General features: G+C 44.8%; 1 protein-coding gene and 1 non-coding gene across 2 annotated transcripts; both read right to left on the bottom strand.

The window, feature by feature from the left end:
• Positions 1-218: 218 nt before the first annotated feature.
• LOC123411472 (brassinosteroid-responsive RING protein 1-like) lies at positions 219-2,117 on the bottom strand. The gene has a single exon (XM_045104420.1). The coding sequence runs from the start codon at positions 1,849-1,851 to the stop codon at positions 1,360-1,362; it is 492 nt and encodes a 163-aa protein (XP_044960355.1). The 5' UTR covers positions 1,852-2,117; the 3' UTR covers positions 219-1,359.
• Positions 2,118-3,118: 1,001 nt separating this feature from the next.
• Positions 3,119-3,190, bottom strand: TRNAG-UCC. Its single transcript has one exon. It is a non-coding gene; the product is annotated as a tRNA-Gly (tRNA).
• Between the last annotated feature and the right edge of the window lie 14,571 nt (positions 3,191-17,761).

Raw genomic sequence — 17,761 nt, 5'->3', positions numbered from 1 at the left:
CCGTTGTTGGCAGCAAGGATGGAGGAGGTGGCGGGGCTCAGCCTCGGTCATCTGGCAATCACTTAGTATACTTATGTCTCATCTATTGTTTGTAGGAATCTTATATTCTTCTATAATCATTTACAAATCTATAAGAACGAGTCATGTGAGCTTAATTCTACTAAGCACCAATATATTGCTTATCAAAACAGCCTATCATCAGTTGATTTTTTTTCTTGTTTTTCCAACCAGCAACTTGCACCTGACTATGCTATTGCATATGATGCGGTTTATTCTCACGTGAACAACCTATATATTTTGTTGAAGCGGCTCTCATAGCTTGCATGTAGATGCATCACATAAATCACAAAGAAGCAAGAGAAAAGAGCGAGTGCCTACCTAGCACCGCAACGGCACGCCTCAGGCGGCGCAGCAAGGCTGCGCCCCAACAACTAGTTGTACAAGTATTATAGTGTGCTTAGATGTGTTTGTGGCTGTTTTATTTATAATATCTTGGTAGAGGGTTCTACTATGCACGAGTTTAAGAGGTATATTACAATTATATCATGTCTTATTTGAGTATTAGCTCACTTAATAGTTTGGTCCACACATTTGCATGTAACAAAGTTATATTTTTATATTAATAGATTGGGTAGCAAATAGATGGTGGAATAGAAGTTGTCCCCTTTTAAATTGAAAACCCCTTCAAGGAAGCAGATATTAGTGGATGGATTATTGTACACGAATTGCATGTCTTTATAGTTATGCGTCAACCGTATCATCAGTGTTTAGATGTTAGATTTAGCATAGGCGATAAAATAAGATAATCCAATGAATCAATATACATTTTCAAAAAGATGTTAATGCACAAAATATGTACAAAACTGTAAACATGAGTCGTTTCCAAACCCCCTGAGCAGTAGTATAATAGATGAAAAAAAGGCATGATATTGCTAAAATCATACAGGAAGACAGAAAGGAGACTAAAAGTGAGCAGAGGAAAAAAACTCTTTTCAAGTATCTCTACACATATTTAGATTATTGACTCCTCTATCTACTTCATATAATCTGTTTTCTGATGTATATAAATCCACTACTTCTTCTTGGTGTATGGATTTTTTTACCTGGGTGAAATCCAAATAAACCGAAGCTTTTACAAGGAACTAATCCCCACCCCTAGGGACGTTGTTGTGAGAATCTATCCAAAGGAGGGGGGCGATCGGAAAATATTTCCACAGCTCGCCTCCATGGCCTCCTTGGGTCGTGCTGTGGTTGGGTTTGTTTCCATAAAAACCCTACCAAAAGTCACAAATTAAGAAAACCCTCCTCAGGATTTGCTTGCTGCAGTCGCCGGATTGTGCAAATAATACCCAGAGGAAATCAGGACGCCGGCGGGAGCGGCAGCGGGAGGAGGAAGGGAGGGAGGAACGGCGACCGGCAGAGCGGGCATGTGCTGTGGCCCTGCGCGGCCCAGCGGTCGAGGCAGGCGCGGTGGAAGACGTGCCGGCACCCTCGCGGCCGGCGCACGCGCGCGGCGGCGTCGAAGTCGCCGAGGCACACCGCGCAGCCCTCCGGCAGCACCAGAGCTTCGGCTTCGTCTCCGCTGGTGGATAGCGCGTCGAAGCGCATGGCCGGGGAGTGCTCCTCCAGGTCCTCGAGGCGGTGGTCTTGGCGGTACAGCTCCTGGCGGCGGTGGCGGCCGGCGCTGCGGGAGGCAGTGGGGCGGTCAAAGCTGAGGTTGGCGTCGACGCCGGCGCCTGCTAGGCGGAGCAGCCAGGAGGAGAGGCGGCGGAGGCGGGCGAGCAGGAAGAGGAGGCTGAGCAGCAGCCTGGGCAGCTCTGGCTCCGAGAACACCGGCGCCGGGAACCCCATTAGCTAGCTGATCTCGATCGTCGGAGAAGAAGACGAAGACGAAGAATTCCTTGGCAATCTTGCAGCCCAATAAAAATACCAAGCAGAGTTGGAGAAAGAGGAGTGGTCTCTCTCACATGGCAGGGCACACAAAGCTACCTCCGGCCTTTATAAGGATGAGCTAGAGCTGGAGGGAGGAAGGAGAAGAGCTTTGTGAGCTACAGGATGGGGGTTGCAGGATGGTGACGGCCGGAGATCGTCGCGGAGGGACAGACATGGGCTAATTGTACTGCATGCTTAATTCATTATGATCTGTTGGGGCATGCGTGGCATGGAGTCCACGACCGAGATCAATGCATGCTTAATGGCTAGTTGGGTGGTGGGGTGGGGGTGTCGGGACAGGGGCAGGTCAGTTGTGCCTTTCGACTCTCTCCGGTCCGGCCAGATTTTTTTTGAATGGAATGCGAGCCTTTTTACGTACGAAATACGAAATCCATCAACAAATAATACGTGCGATTTCTTTCACTGACAGTTGGGTCGAGCGTGCAAGCATACGTGGGTTGGGGCAAGGCCGTGCATAACTCTAGGCACCGGAGCCGGCTGCTGCCGGGAGACTGCAGGGACAGACTCCACAAATGAAAGCACAATCCTTTGGGCTTTGGCGTTGCGAAACTTGGTAAGAGTAGACCATTTCACCTCCGCTGATGGTGCTCGCGCCGCCGGACGTACGATGGTCTTGAGCTACTTTTCTGCCTTAGCAGCCTGTGCTAGCAGTACTGGCTCTGGATCGCGGCCTCTGCTTTTCTGACTAAAAGGAACTGGCCAGACTAGATAGCCCCCAGTTCCTCATGCAATATAAAGCTAGTAAATCCAAACTTGTATCTGCATATGGTGGCTTCTCAATAGTACCGGCTTGGAAGATACGAAACAATCTGCGAATAAGGATTTGATTTTGGTTCCTGGCAAACTTGTTATGTGACAGCCGACGAAATTCAGACTAAGTTGCTCGGGGGGCTCCCCGCCGCACTGAGGTCACCGCGAACACCATCAAACTTCTCAAACAATTTGGTACAACTTTCATCCAACATGCTGCATATACCTCCCTTACGTAGCAATATAATAATAAAATCAGAGGGTCTCCTCAATAAGTTTCCATGTAGAGTATAATGGAAAAAAAGATGTTAGTAAGAAACAAGTGGAAGCACCTTAGAAAAAAAGTTTCCATGTAGAGTATAATGGAAAAAAAAATGTTACTATGAAACAAGTGGCAGAACCTTAAAAAAAGGGATGCGTCTGCCGAGAGTCGAACCCGGGTCTATTGCTTGGAAGGCAATTATCCTAACCGTTGGACTACAGACGCAATCATGTTCCGTTGTTCTCACACTATACTGATCTCCTAACATTTTTGCAAAACAGACAACTATTTGGTTACCTCATCAACTAAATTTTTGTCCACTCTTACTTTGAATTCATTGTACAAAGTATAATAACATTCATTTTTTTTCTATGATGGTCAACTACTACACGAAGAAAAAATATAGGGAAGAAAGCAAACACTCTAGTAAAACAGTACGAGGTAGACAGCCTAACTCGACAATCATCTCAAAGTTTTCCTAGAGTACATATATATGTAAGTACTAGAGAGTAGAGGCTGGACTAAAAGTCCCACCATGGCGCGCCGTCGTAAACAATAGGACATATGACTTGAGATGGGATGCTTTCCTTTTGAATTAGCCTATGAAGGCCCTTTAGTCCGGGTTGGTGTTATCAACCGGAACTAAATTAAGGGTCCTTTAGTCCTGGTTGGCAATACCAATCGGGACTAAAGATAGACCCTTTAGTCCGGGTTAGTGTTATCAAACGGGATTAAAGGATCAAGGCCTTTAGTCTAGGTTGGTAACACAAACCAAACCGAGACTAAAGGTCCCACACCAACCGGAACTAAGATAGAAGTGTTGCCCGTTCGCTCCTAGTCGCCCGAACCGGGACTAATGCTAGTCCCGGTTCGTAAAGCGACTGTGACTATTGCTCGATCGGGGCTAGGACGAAAGCTCTTTTTCCTACTAGTGGTCGTCGAGAGAGGGGGTGTCCTTACTCGTGTGTCGTAGTTCTAGATAACTTTTTTAGCATGTTTGCATCCTTCGTGGCTAGATCTGGGCGTTAATCGACAGGATGAACGCACCGTCCAGCTCCTGTCTTGGTCATCCTCATCTTGGTTTTCATTGCGGCCTTCCTCGCCGATGCCTTTGGCTCCTTAGCTGGAGGCCCACTTTATGGTCATTTGATGCAGCTCATCCGTCTCAAGCTCCTTAACCGGAGGCCCACTTTGTGGTCTTTGGATGCAGCCCATCGACAAGCAGGTTAATTTCAACGTTGCTTTAGTTTCTACACGGAGGCCACCGTCCATCCAAAGGGCACATTTCTCTCTCGCGCACGTTGTTACACATGATCCTTGCCGTCGACGATCTACTAATCCTCGGTGTCAAGAGGTTGCTTGATGAAGTCGTCTTCATCCCCCTTTAGGTTGTTGGTCATCATCTTCACCACCGGTGTCCGGCTACATGTTCTACTTGATGGTGATTGTCGGCAACAAGGATTTGAGGTGGAGCAGTGTCGATCGGCTCTCCTAACGTTTGCTAGACTCATGGTGGCCCTTCATGTGCCCTCTTCCTGCGTGATTGAGTGGGACGTGTTTGCTACAATATCCTTGTAGATGTTGTATTCAGTTCTTTTAATCAATGACATGCCTTTATTTCGAGTATTTAACCAAAAACTACCATAATTTATAGAAATGTGTTCAGAAACTACCACCACTAGTGGAAAACAGGCCTTTGCCCTGGACCCTTTAGTCTCGGCCTGCCTCTGGGCCGGGACTAAAGGCCCGGCCACGTCGCCCCAATTCCCCATGCCTCCCTCGAGGCTTTAGTCCCGGCCCGTAAGGATCCTTTAGTCCCGGTTCGTATCCCAAACCGGGACTAAAGGGCTACGCGGTGGGCAGCCCGCATGTGAGCCACCTTTAGTCCCGGTTTGTGTCTCAAACCGGGACTAAAGTCCTCTGCCTATATATAGCACAGCCCCCCTCTCCCCTCTTCCTTGCATTTTTCTTGGATGGAGGATTGTGGTTGGGTGCTTGCTCTCCAATTTTTTTTATGCACTAGAGGTGTTTGTTGAAATGTGTGTTAGAGCGATGCCGCTTCAGTTCACCGAACACAACTACGATATGAGATGCCCGAGCCACGCTTAAACCTCTTTCTCTTTATTTCTACTTATTCTAAAAGGTTAGCAACTATATTTCCTCGTTTAGACCGTGCGGTACTAATTTTTAGGATCGTGATTGTATTTGATATACTGTCGTATAACATAGATGAGCCATCCATGGATGTACGGTGATCGACGCACAACCGCTTACAGAGAAGGCGTGCATTCTTTTCGAGATGCAGCCGATGCGAACAAGCATGGTGGTGGCTATATGTTTTGTCCATGTGTTGAATGTCGGAATGAGAAGGATTACACTTCCTCAAGAGTCATTCAGAGCCACCTGCTTCGGTCCGGTTTTATGTCGGGCTATAATGTTTGGACCAAGCACGGAGAAAGAGGGGTTATGATGGAAGACGACGATGAAGAAGAAGAGAACGATGATGACAACTACCGATTTATGTTCCGTGAGTATGTTGATACCGCAATGGAAGACAATGAAGAAGAAGATCGGGATGAAGAACGGGAACCACATGAGCCCGCTGATGATCTTGGCCGGGTCATTTCTGATGCACGGCGAGGTTGCGACACAGAAAAGGAGAGGTTGCAGTTCGAGCAGATGTTACACGGTTGCCCAAGATAAAAAGAGCACCAACCAAAATAGTGGTGTCCGCTTTAATGCAACAGACGAGAATGGGCACTGTTTGGAAATATATTACGGGTACATAGAGGAGATATGGGAACTTGACTATGGACCTACTTTTAAGATCCCTTTGTTTCGGTGCAAATGGGTGAAGCTGACAGGAGGCGGGATAGTTGTAGACCAAAAGTACGACATGACAACAGTGGATCTCAACAATCTTGCGTACATGGGCGAACCATTTGTCCTAGCCAATGATGTCGCTCAGGTTTTCTATGTGAAGGACATGTCTACAAAAACGAGAAAAAGAAATCAGCAAAAGAAGATATCGTCCGATGAGCCAAAACGCCACATAGTTTTTTCAGGAAAAAGAAACATCGTGGGAGTAGATGACAAGACATACATGTCAGAAGATTATAATAAGTTTCATGAAATTCCGCCCTTCAAAGTGAAAACTGACCCAAGCATCCTACTGAATGATGAAGATTCTCCATGGCTACGACCCAGAAGAAAACAGAAATAATAGATAGGAATATTGGTGCAATAATGTAATAACGTATTAAACCTTTTATGTAATGCATGTATGGAATGTACTAAATGTTGAAATTTTGTGATGTGCCTTTGAATGGTGCATTTTAAACACACAAAAAGTATGGAGTTCAAATAAGTTCAAAAAAATGAAATCCCTTTGTAAGAGATGAGTTCTCGTTCGAAACCCTGATACTTCGAGAGAGATTGTCCGTTTTGTACACGAAGTGCATCCAGTTTTTGTCGTAGCCCTCTCAACTTTTTAACACATGCTATGTGGGTGAAATGATGATAGCATGCCAACTTTCAACATTTTCACAGTTCATTTGTAGTGCTTTTCAATTTCAGGGTCAACTAGCTCAAAAAAAAAGTAAATGCACGAAATATACCAAATGAAGTCAGAAATTGTTGAAATTTCGTGATGTGCCTTTGAATGGTGCATTTTGAACACACAAAAAGTATGGAGTTCAAATAAGTTCAAAAAAATGAAATCCCTTTGTAAGAGATGAGTTCTCGTTCGAAACCGTGATACTTTGAGAGAGATTGTCCGTTTTGTACACGAAGTGCATCCAGTTTTTGTCGCAGCCCTCTCAACTTTTTAACACATGCTATGTGGGTGAAAGGATGATAGCATGCCAACTTTCAACATTTTCAGAGTTCATTTGTAGTGCTTTTCAATTTCAGGGTCAACTAGCTCAAAAAACCATTGCAGAACATATGACCAAATTAATACAAGTTCATCATCACATTAAAGCCAAAGAACAGTAGTGATCAAATTGCAAAAAATAAATACATAAAGTTCTCTCATAAAAAACATACAACTATGTAAAACATTTAAATGCAACAACAAACGCGATCAAAATCGCAACTAAGGTAACAATTGACCCAACGGCATAATGATACCAAGCCTCTTTATCAATGGCATATTTTCTAATATTCCTAATCTTCAAGCGCATTTCATCCATCTTCAAGCACATTGCATCCATCTTCAACCGCATCGCATCGATCTTCATCTTGCGATCATCGATGACATCGGCGACATGCAACTCCAGTTCCATATTCTTATCCTCAATTATTTTCAATTTTTTCTTCAAGTATTTGTTTTCTTTTTCAACAAAATTTAACTTCTTGACAAGAATTTTTATGTGGGTTGGAATTTCCGGTTCACATACCTCCTAGATTAAAAAAATATATGTCACATTGGTCGTCATAATTGTCATAAACACTAAATAAAACAAATAGTTATAAAAGATAATATATACCACATCCGAATCATAGACAGGACGAGGGCCGACGGAGGCGGATACCAAAACCATCGCACTATATAATAACAAAAAATAATGAAAGTGAGTAATTTATACAAGTATGTATCTAAATCAGACAAGTAAGATTTTTTTCTTTTAAAAAGAAGATAAGAACAAGAGGCTCACCACGATGGTGCTTGCGACGAGATCGGCACGGGGCGATCGACAATGGTGAGGACGGGCACGGGACGACACCCTACGCATGTGCAGACTCTAAGAAGTTAATTTGAGCATTTGAAATGAGCTACACCAGCAGTGACAAATGAAAGGATGAAGTAGCTAACCTTTTAAAAGACGTGTGCAGTTGGTGCATGGCCAAACCTAGACAAATATTACGGAAAATGGAGCTTGGAGGTCGAGCTTGGAGAAGAGAAAGCTTAAGTAGAGTGGCTCGGGCATTTAATCAAACACGTCATGTGCATGAATTAGAGTGTCAAGAGCATGGCATGGTCACACTTCAACAACCAAAAAACAGGGGATATAGTGGGCAGGGGCGAGGGTTTATATAGGCAACACTTTAGTCCCGCCTTCTGGTCTGCCAAAAAAGGGCCTTTAGTCCCGGGTCGTAGCTCCACCCGGGACTAAAGACACCCTTTAGTCCCGGTTCTTGCCACGCCCCGGGACTAAAGGCCCCTGCTTCCCGCCTTTTGGTCTGCCGAAAAAGGGCCTTTAGTCCCGGGTCGTGGCTCCACCCGGGACTAAAGGGGTCTTTAGTCCCGGATCGAGCCCCGAACCGGGACTAAAGATCCACGTGTATAAGCGGGAGTTAGAAAATTTCGAACCCAAATCGTCCATTTCTCTTCTTCTTCCTCTTGTTCTCCTGCCCGGCGCGGCACAGCTAGCGACGAACTCGACGACGCCGTCAGGCTGCCCGCCGTCCTGCTCGCCGCCGCCTGCCGTCCTCCTCGCCGTCGCCGTTGTCCTGCTCGCCCCCGCCGTCCTCCTCGCCTCGCGCCGCCCTCCGCGCCGCGCGCCGTCGACACCTCCGGTCGGTAAGCCCCACACCCCCTCATCCCCAACACTCCGGCCAGCACAAGCAAAGAAGGAAAAGGAGAAGAAAGGAAGAAAAAGGAGAAGAAAGGAAGAAAAAGGAGAAGAAAGGAAGAAAAAGGGAAGGAGAGAAGAAAAGAAGAAAAAGGAGATGAAAAGAAGAAAAAGGGAAGAAAGGAAGAAAAAGGAGAAGAAAGGAAGAAAAGAAGAAAAATATTTTTTTGTCATTTAATTCCTATTGTTATTAGGTTTGTGCTAGATTATTAGGGTTAGTAATATGTAGAATTAGGAAAAAGGAAAATAAGAAGAGGAGGAGAAGAAAAGAAGAAAAAGGAGAATAAGAAGAGGAGAAGAGGAGAAGAAGAGGAAAAATATAAGAAGAGGAGAGGAGAAGTAGTAGAAGAAGAGGAGAAGTAGAAGTAGAAGAAGAGGAGAAATAGAAGAAGAGGAAAAATTAGTTTAGGGTTACAAGAAGAAGAAATATTTTTAGGGACTGGGCTCCGCCCGGCTGGTATTTTAGAGTTTAGGTTCTAGCCAAGACCCGAGACTAAAGGTCCTCCTATATAAAACGACACTTCGAAGTTTCCAACCCCTCTTATATAGTTTGTTAGTTTATTAGTTAATCAAATGTCCGTTTTTTGCAGAACTATGGATCCACATATCAGGAACCTCGAAGAGGAAGAACTTCTCAAAGATATAATCAAAGACGGCCCCGACGTTGAACCAGCTGAATCTCCGATGTCATATCTAAATGACTCCGGATATGGAATGGAGGTCGAGCGACCCGAAGATGAAGCGGATGGGCAGGAGATAGGTCCAATGACGGAGAAGGTGATAGCTCCACTGATGGAGAAGCCGGTGGAGAAGCCGGTGAAGAAATAATAAAGTCCGGCGAGGTATACATATGAAGTTCGACAATCACTTGTAATATGTGAAAAATATTGGAGATAGCTCTATATTGTATACATATACATTCATTTTACGAATATTTCTCCCTCTTAGGCCTCCACATCGAGCAAATCTACGAAACGAGGCCCGACTAGAAAGTTGGATGCACGGACGCATTACACCTTTGAGGTGATAATGCCTACGGGCGAACCCAAGCTTCCTAAGAATGTTGCTGACACATTCAAGAAGCAATGCGGAGTTCTCGTTAGGGATCACGTCCCGATCAGCGTTCGGAAGTGGAACAAGCGCAAAGGGGCAGCCGATAGTGACTATGTCGCCGAAAGGTACAAAGATAATCTTTGGAATGATCTCATGTCACATTTCAACCTGCCAGAATGTGAGAATGAAGACACCGCAGACAAACTGAGGGCCAAAGTCAAGCAGTGGACTCTAAAGAAGATGGCCGAACTGTTCCGTAGCTGGAAGAAGAAGCTATGGAAAAACTATCTGAAGACAAAGAAAGTGCAAGTATTCGAGGGGTATCTAGCCAAGCAGGCGAATCACTGGAAGGAATTTCAAGAGTACAAGGAGTCAGAAGATGCCCAGGCATTATCAGAAAAGAACAAGATAAATGCCGACAAGAAGAAATATCACCACAAGCTGGGGCCAGGGGGCTATGAGACTGCCATCCCAAAGTGGGATAAGAAAGAGCAAGATCTGATAGATAAAGGCATCGTACCTGAACCACTCCGTGATGAGTGGGAATTGAGAGCAAGAAATTGGTTCCTTGCGCATGGTGGGTCGTACGACGAAACAACAGGGGACCTCATCTGCAATGACGATCTTAGGATACCCAGGGAGAATTGGAAAAGGATAGTGAAAGAAATTAAGGAGGGACAAAGAAAGTTCACTGCAGATAGAGATAAAGATTTGCTCACACTGGTCCTCGGCAATGACGAACATGGAGGACGAACGCGAGGCTTCGGTCCTTCTTACCCGTGGTGGCTTGGGTTTGCCAGAGACCAAGACACTTACAGAAGCCGAGAGAGAGCAAAGAAGCGGCAGCAGGATGAGGAGAATGACAAGTTCAACCAGTTGCTTGCCAGGATTAACGAGCAACAGAAGCAGATTGATGAGCTTAGAGGAGTACCGCGCCACGAAGATCCTGCACTTGATATTACCGGCGCCCCATCTAAGCGGAAAAGCAGCGTGGCTGAATCTAAGGCCCCGCCCGACGATGAATGAAGAAGATAGAGGGCGGTCCCGGCTACCCCGTGGATGGAATCAAGGAGTCAACATCATGTGAACTCCATCAAAAATTCAAGAACATATCCATGAAGGTGGCCGTCGGACAAGCTTTACCTTCTGGCCCTGATGCACGCTGGCATGGCCGTGAGATTCCAGCTGGCTTTGCTAAAGTCGGGGTGGATGAAATCATGACGGAGTTTAATGATATGGAGCTCAACATAGCTGGACCCGAAGATGAGAGGACACTCGGAGAAGTACTAGGTGGAGTCATCCTATGGGACAAGAACTACATCAAGCTTCCAGGCTCGGCCCCAAGGACAACACCGCCTCCGAGTCATCGCAGGTCACCTACACCTCCAAGCCCTCCACATGACGTCGGCCAGAACAACACGAGTCCATCTCGATCACCGCCGCCGGACTTGTGTCGTCCGTCTCCGCCGCCGCCCGCTCCGGATACAAAGCGGGAGCGTGCCACCAAGAACGCTCCGCCGACGATTCCTAAACCACAGAGCACCCCAAAGCGCAAACGATCGCCCCTCCCAAAGGTACGTCATGCTAATCTTCCTATCAGACCATATGATTGTACCCCCGAGGAAAACGCCAGGATAGCAAAGGAACATCATGATGCGCAGATGAAAAAGAAGGAACCCGAGCCCCGCCCGGAATACACCGAGAAGCAAATAGCATTTGCAAAATACTTCACGACCCTTCCATCACCGTATTACTTACACCATAAGCCTGATGACTATAAGGCACAGTTTGTCATGGGTGAGCCTTTGGTCAGCAAAGATGATCTCCCAACAAATATGCGTTACTTGCATCAATGGTACTTAAGTGAATCAAAGAATGGGAGAACGATGATCGTGCTGAGTGTCCCACAGGAGTACTACGGCCGCCCCAAACAAATCCATATCGACTTTGATGAACTCTTCCAGATGTACAATGGCGACGCCCTCGACAAATCGCTTATGAGTTGCTATTGTCTGTAAGTTTTTCAATTCGTTGTCTACATATAACTTGTTTAGTTATTTCAATTCATTGTCTATATATAACTTGTAGTCTATTATGCAGAATGAAGATTCTGGATTGTAAAAGTAAGAGCATCCTAAATATTGGGTTTATTGACCCAGATAAAATACATATAGCGACGCTAACTAATTATCCCAAGGAGACGGAGGAAAACCTTTTAAGGTTTCTAACAGATCAAAATTTCTGTGACCACATACTGTTTCCATACAACTTCAGGTGAGGGTCTTTACTCTGTTGTGTCCATTCCCTTATAAGTGTAATTGATAAGTTACTGACACACACACACACACACACACACACACACACACACACACACACACACACACACACACACACACACACACACACACACACACACATATATATATATATATATACATACATACATGTGCAGCTTTCATTGAATTCTGTTGGACATTCAAATTGATAAGGGAAGAGTTGATGCCTTCGACCCATTATCGAGACCCTTGGAACAGTTCCAAAGCCTGCAGGACATGCTCCAAGGGTAATTTCAATCATTCTTGCGCTCTATCGGTCTCTTTCGATGATTTTCTGATATATCAATTAATGAAAAACTTAGCAAATCATTATCCTTGTCGGGCAGGGTTTGGAAGCGGTTCAAGTGCGTGACTCCCGGTATCGAGCATGAGAAGCTGACCTTTAGAGCGGCTCAGGTAAGTAGTAGTATGATATACTTCTATTTTCAATACATTTATGATGCTAGATTATTATTTTGATTATATATATTCTATTCTCGTGAAGTGCGACCAGCAGCCACGGGGAATGCATCTATGCGGATACTATGTTTGCGAGACCATTCGCACGTTTACCTCTGAGCACAAGGATCACAGATTCGACGTAAGCAATGAACATTCACACCTCTATTTTTACCCGTCATTCTTTGTTATCATGATTGATATTCATATTCATCTCCTCTTCTTATATAGCACACGGCCATGACGACGAAGGTCCTACCAGAGCAACGCGCGATTGCTGTTGAAGAGGAGCTTACGGGATTTCTGAGGACGGAAGCTATAGATGATAAATGACGATTTAGTGTAGCTAGGGGCCATTACTGATGTTCGTCCATGTAATCGAATAGACGGGCTCTAGTCCCGATAATTCAGATCTTCATATAATTGTATATATATGCTCGCTTGTAAAATAAGTTAACCTTATATATATATGCATAATTATTTCTATTTAAATTATATGAAAACTAATTCCCGAACACCAAACGAGGCATCACGTTAATCTCCCGAACATCTAAACCCTAAAACCCTAAAACCCAAAAATAATTTCATTAAAAAAACCCCGAAAATAAGCAAAATCTGAAAATCTTTAGTCCCGGCCCGTGTAACGAACCGGGACTAAAGGTCCTGCCCCTGGGGCGCTACGAGGCGCCCACGTGGAGCACCTTTAGACCCCGCTTGTAACAGGGCCGTGACTAAAGGTTAGGCCTTTAGTCCCGCCTCTTTAGTCCCGGTTGGTGAACTATACGTTTTTGTGTAGAAAACTACCACTTTTATCCTAATCAGTGGCAAAAAACTATCAAGCGTGAAAACTGCTCCATTCACCTCTTCTAAACGCCTTTCTGGCATGCTGGGCCCACAAGTCAGGTTGACCATTAACTTCAAACATTGTTTTTTTCTTTTTAGAAAATGTTCATGATTTTCAAAACGTGTTCAGGGTTTTTAAATAATGTTTTTAAAATTATGGAAAATGTTTCTGTTTTCTCAAAAAAACTTTTCTAGATTTAATAAAATCAGGATTTTGAACAATTGTTTATCAAATTCGAAATATGTTTTTTCTTTTTAGAAAAACGTTCTGGATTTTCAAGACATGTTCTGGATTTTTCAAAATTATCCCAAATTTATTCATGATTTTTAAGAATTATTCTTTGTGTTAAAATTCATGTTTATTGTTTTGTGAGCATCTTTTCAAATTTGCGAATATTTTTGTGAAATCACGAACAATGTTTGTACAAATTTTTAAAAATCATGAACAAATTTGGGACCGGGAACAAGTTTTGGAAGCACGGATATTTTTTGAATCTTACGAACAAAATTTTGAAAACCCCGAAAAAACATGTGGAAGCATTAACAATATTTTTAAATCACGACATTTTTTTTATTCTTGAGAACAAATATTGAAAATGAGAACAATTTTGAAAAATCCTGAACAAATTTATAAACATGAACAACTTTTGAAAATATGAACATTTATTGAATTTTATGAACAAATTTCGAAAAATAAGAGCTTTGTCGAAAAATCCAGAACATGTCTTGAAAATCCAAAACATTTTTCTAAAAAGAAAAAAAATTGAATTTGATAAACAATTGACGAAAATCCAGATTTAAAAAAAAATTCTAGAAAAGTTTTTTTTTGAGAAAACAGCAACATTTTCCAAATTTTAAGAACATTATTTAAAAACCCTGAACATTTTTGTAAAAATAAAAAACAATTTTCGAAGTTAATGGTCAACCTGACTTGTGGGGCCAACAGGTCAGAAAGGCGTTTAGAAGAGGTTAATGGAGCAGTTTTCACACTTGGTAGTTTTTTGCCACTGATTAGGATAAAAATGGTAGTTTTCGGCACAAAAACGTATAGTGGTAGTTTCTGGACATGTTTCCATGAATAGTGGTAGTTTTTGTTAAATACTCATTTATTTCGTATACCCTTTATCTCACAGTGCCATATGCTTTTCGTTCTTTGACATTATACTAGAGTTAAAAATGCTTTAAATCATTAGATGAAAAAAGTATCACACTTAGGCCTTGTTCGGGTCTTTCAGAATTAAAAGGGTTTGGAGGGATTAAATCCCCTACTAGTCAAATTTCATCTCAATCCGCTTCAATCCTCTCCAATCCCCTCCTTGCTAGGATTAACCGAAAAAGCCCTTAAGATGTTGTAGATTAGCTACTAGGTGTACACATCATATCCCGTGTACCCATGTGCGCCTCATAGCGGAGGCATCGAATGGCCGAGAACATCGCCCTAGCACACATTAATCGTATTCATTTTTCTTAAAAACCACATGGCTACATTTTACATTTTATTATCCCACTCGTCTAAGTCTTCCATTGATAACACGCACTCAATGTAAAAACATTGCACATATCACACTATCTTTGTATAGTCATGTTGAAAAAAGAGGGTTTATTTGTTCATTATAATCCCATCTCGTTTTATTTACGTCCGTGGAGCACGCATGCCTTCCCCATGCCAAATCGGCCGATCGCGACGGTCAGGCAATGCCGCTGGTGAGCCCGAGCGCGACGACGGCGAGGAGGCCGTACTCCTTGTCGTGCCCGGCGACGGGGACGGCGCCGGCGCCGCCTCCTCCCTGCGCATCCTCCTCGCCCTTCCACGCGTCCTCGCACCGCTCGGCGGCGCCCAGCGCGGCCGCGATCTGCTCCACGGCGCGCCCGTACACGCCCACACGGATGTTGTCCAACGCGTCCCGGAGCAAGTCGGCGACCGCACAGTAGAGCTCTGTGCACCGCCCCAGCCTGGCGTGCGCGCGGGGGCTACCCTCCGCCTCGCCCAGCCCCTTCATCCGCGCCCCCGTTGTCGCCGCGTGCTCCACCGCCATCCGCGTTGCCGCCGCCGCCATCGCGTGCATGTCCGCCGCGTCCCGGCCCTCCCGGTCCGACGATAGGGACGCCACGCAGTGCGCGTAGTCCACCGCCTGTCAGGACCCAAATGTTTGAAGCAAGATCAACAGATGATTTTAAATGGAGAAGATGGCGGGAAGCTGGCAAGACCGTCCATCAAGGATCCAACGCATGACAAGCCTTCTTACCATTTCGCTTTAAGTAAGGACTCGGCAGCCGTGGATCCTCGATCGTACGATGATCGCAGCGTCGAGCGTCCCTGTCGCTCTTCCGACACGCTCTCCTTTTCTTTTCTGCTTTTCTTAGCTTTACCGTCCCTCTCATCTTGTAAGGCTATATAAGCCATGATTCTAGCTCGTGTATGCTCATCTTTTCCTTCTAGGGTTTCCCCCTATTGCGCCGCCAGTGTTCCTGGCTGGACTCTTGTAAGATAACCTCGGCTTCTTGCCTTAAATTCACGAGTAAAGTGGCTAGTTCGAGTGCATATTCCCCTGTTTTGATTCTTCAGTTAAGCAGAGCATGACAATGGTAATTAGAGTCAGTCTCTCCTCGACAAAGTGCTAGATCTGGTAGCTGTGATGCTGGGGGACGAGCAGTGAAATCCCTCCCTCCCTCCCGATCTAGGCGGCGGTGACACTATGGTGGCGCTGGTGGCGGCGATCATCCGGTACAGGTCAGGTCAGGTTTGTGGTTGCAAAAGCTCATAGCTTGCGCAGTAAAATCCCACCACCCTCCCGGATCCAGTGTACTTTGGTGGCGCGACGACGGCGGCGGTGTCGGCGGCGGCAGGGCTAACAACACCAAGTTCGGGTTGCAGTTTCGGCTGTGGTAAAATTCCTCTCTTGGGTCTGTTGGTCACCATTGAGGTAATTGACTATCTCTGTCAAAACCCTCTCTGCCTGGTCTCATGACAAAGATGGTGGGACCTTCAGAATCCACTTCCACAGATCAGCTGGAGTTTACTTCTCTCCAACTGGATGTCCAACTGCTTCAGAAACACAGAGAGCAGGATAAGATGGAGTTTGATGAGTTCAGAGAACTGGTTCATGACAACTTTCAGTCTCTGCAGAAGACTCTGGGTGACTTGCAGGGTCCCTTGTCCACTTTCATCTCAGGTTTTCCCAAACCAAGGGAAGTGTATCACAACCCTCAGGATGTTCCCCAAGCCAGCACAATTGCTCACTCCCCACAGGGCACTGTGAACAAGTTCCAGGAAGCACAACCATCCTCTGCTACTGTTGGGTTTGCTACTTTAGTGGACAAAACTTCTGGTAAGGAGCTAAACTTGGGTGGTACCCTCAAGATGCCATACAGACATCCACACTTTGTTGAGAACAAACAAGCTCATGTTGAGGTAAAAAATCAAGCTCTTGCTCATCAAGTAGGACCTGGCCAACAAGTGATAACTGTAGAGCACGAACAAAGTGATGGACTAAATGCTCACCTTGACAGGAGGTTTGGTCTTGCAAACAGGGATTGGGCTCAAGAGAACAGAAGAGTGCACACACTGGTGAAACCTGCCAAGTATAATATACCTGAGTTTGATGGCTCCAGCACTGATTCTTGGATCCAAACTATTGAAATGTACTTTGAGGCTGTTAGAACCCCCTTGGAACAGAAAACTGAAATTGTTGTAACCTACCTGACTGGGCCTGCAACTGAGTGGTGGAGAGGAATAGGGGTCATAGCTAATACCCTGCCTTGGTACAGATTCTGTAGATTGCTTGGTGATAGATTCTCTGAAATTTCAGTATGTGACAATGTCAGAACATTTCATGCATTAAATCAAAATGGGACTGTCAATGATTATGTATTGACGTTTGAACAATCCATGAATTTAATCAGAAGAGATAAACCAGCACTACCACAGGATTATTACAAAGCTAGCTTCATTGCTGGTCTGTCTGACAGCATGCAGCATCATGTTCAGTGTCATGAGCCTCCTGACTTACAGAAGGCTATTTGGTTAGCTAGAAGAATGGAGCAGGCACAACCTGCTAAGAAACCTTACCAACCCTTTCTGAATCAAGCAGTTAAAAGACAGATTCAGTTTGATCCTGGCAAACAGCCTCCTAGTTCAAATGCTACTGTGATTCAACAAGCAAAACTGAAAGGCATATGTTACAAGTGCAAAGACCCATGGTTTCCAGGACACAAGAAAGTGTGTAAATTAGCCAACCAAGTCCAAATCCAGGCACTACAAGAGTGCTACCCTGAAGATGCAGAGTTAGTTTATTACACTGCAGAAAGTGATGAGGCAGAAACCCCTCCCCCTGTTGATAATGATGATCCACCTCTTCAAATTTCCATGCATACACTGATGGGAATCAGATTTGCTAGAAAACTCAGTCTCACAGTAATTGTCATGTTAGGGACTACTCCTGCCACAACACTCATTGTTAGTGGCAGCACTCCCACTTTCATAACCCCAAACTTAGCTAAGAAAGCTATGTGTGCCCTTACTCCAACAAAAAGAAGACAAGTGATTGTGG

Source organism: Hordeum vulgare, chromosome 7H, assembly GCF_904849725.1.
Source record: "Hordeum vulgare subsp. vulgare chromosome 7H, MorexV3_pseudomolecules_assembly, whole genome shotgun sequence".
NCBI classification, from domain to species: Eukaryota; Viridiplantae; Streptophyta; class Magnoliopsida; order Poales; family Poaceae; genus Hordeum; species Hordeum vulgare.
The sequence above is the reverse complement of the archived record's forward strand: the minus strand, read 5'-3'. Positions and strand labels throughout refer to the sequence as shown.

Excerpts from the sequence above, each read along its gene's own strand:
- LOC123411472 (XM_045104420.1), bottom strand. The coding sequence starts at position 1,851 with ATGGGGTTCCCGGCGCCGGTGTTCTCGGAGCCAGAGCTGCCCAGGCTG.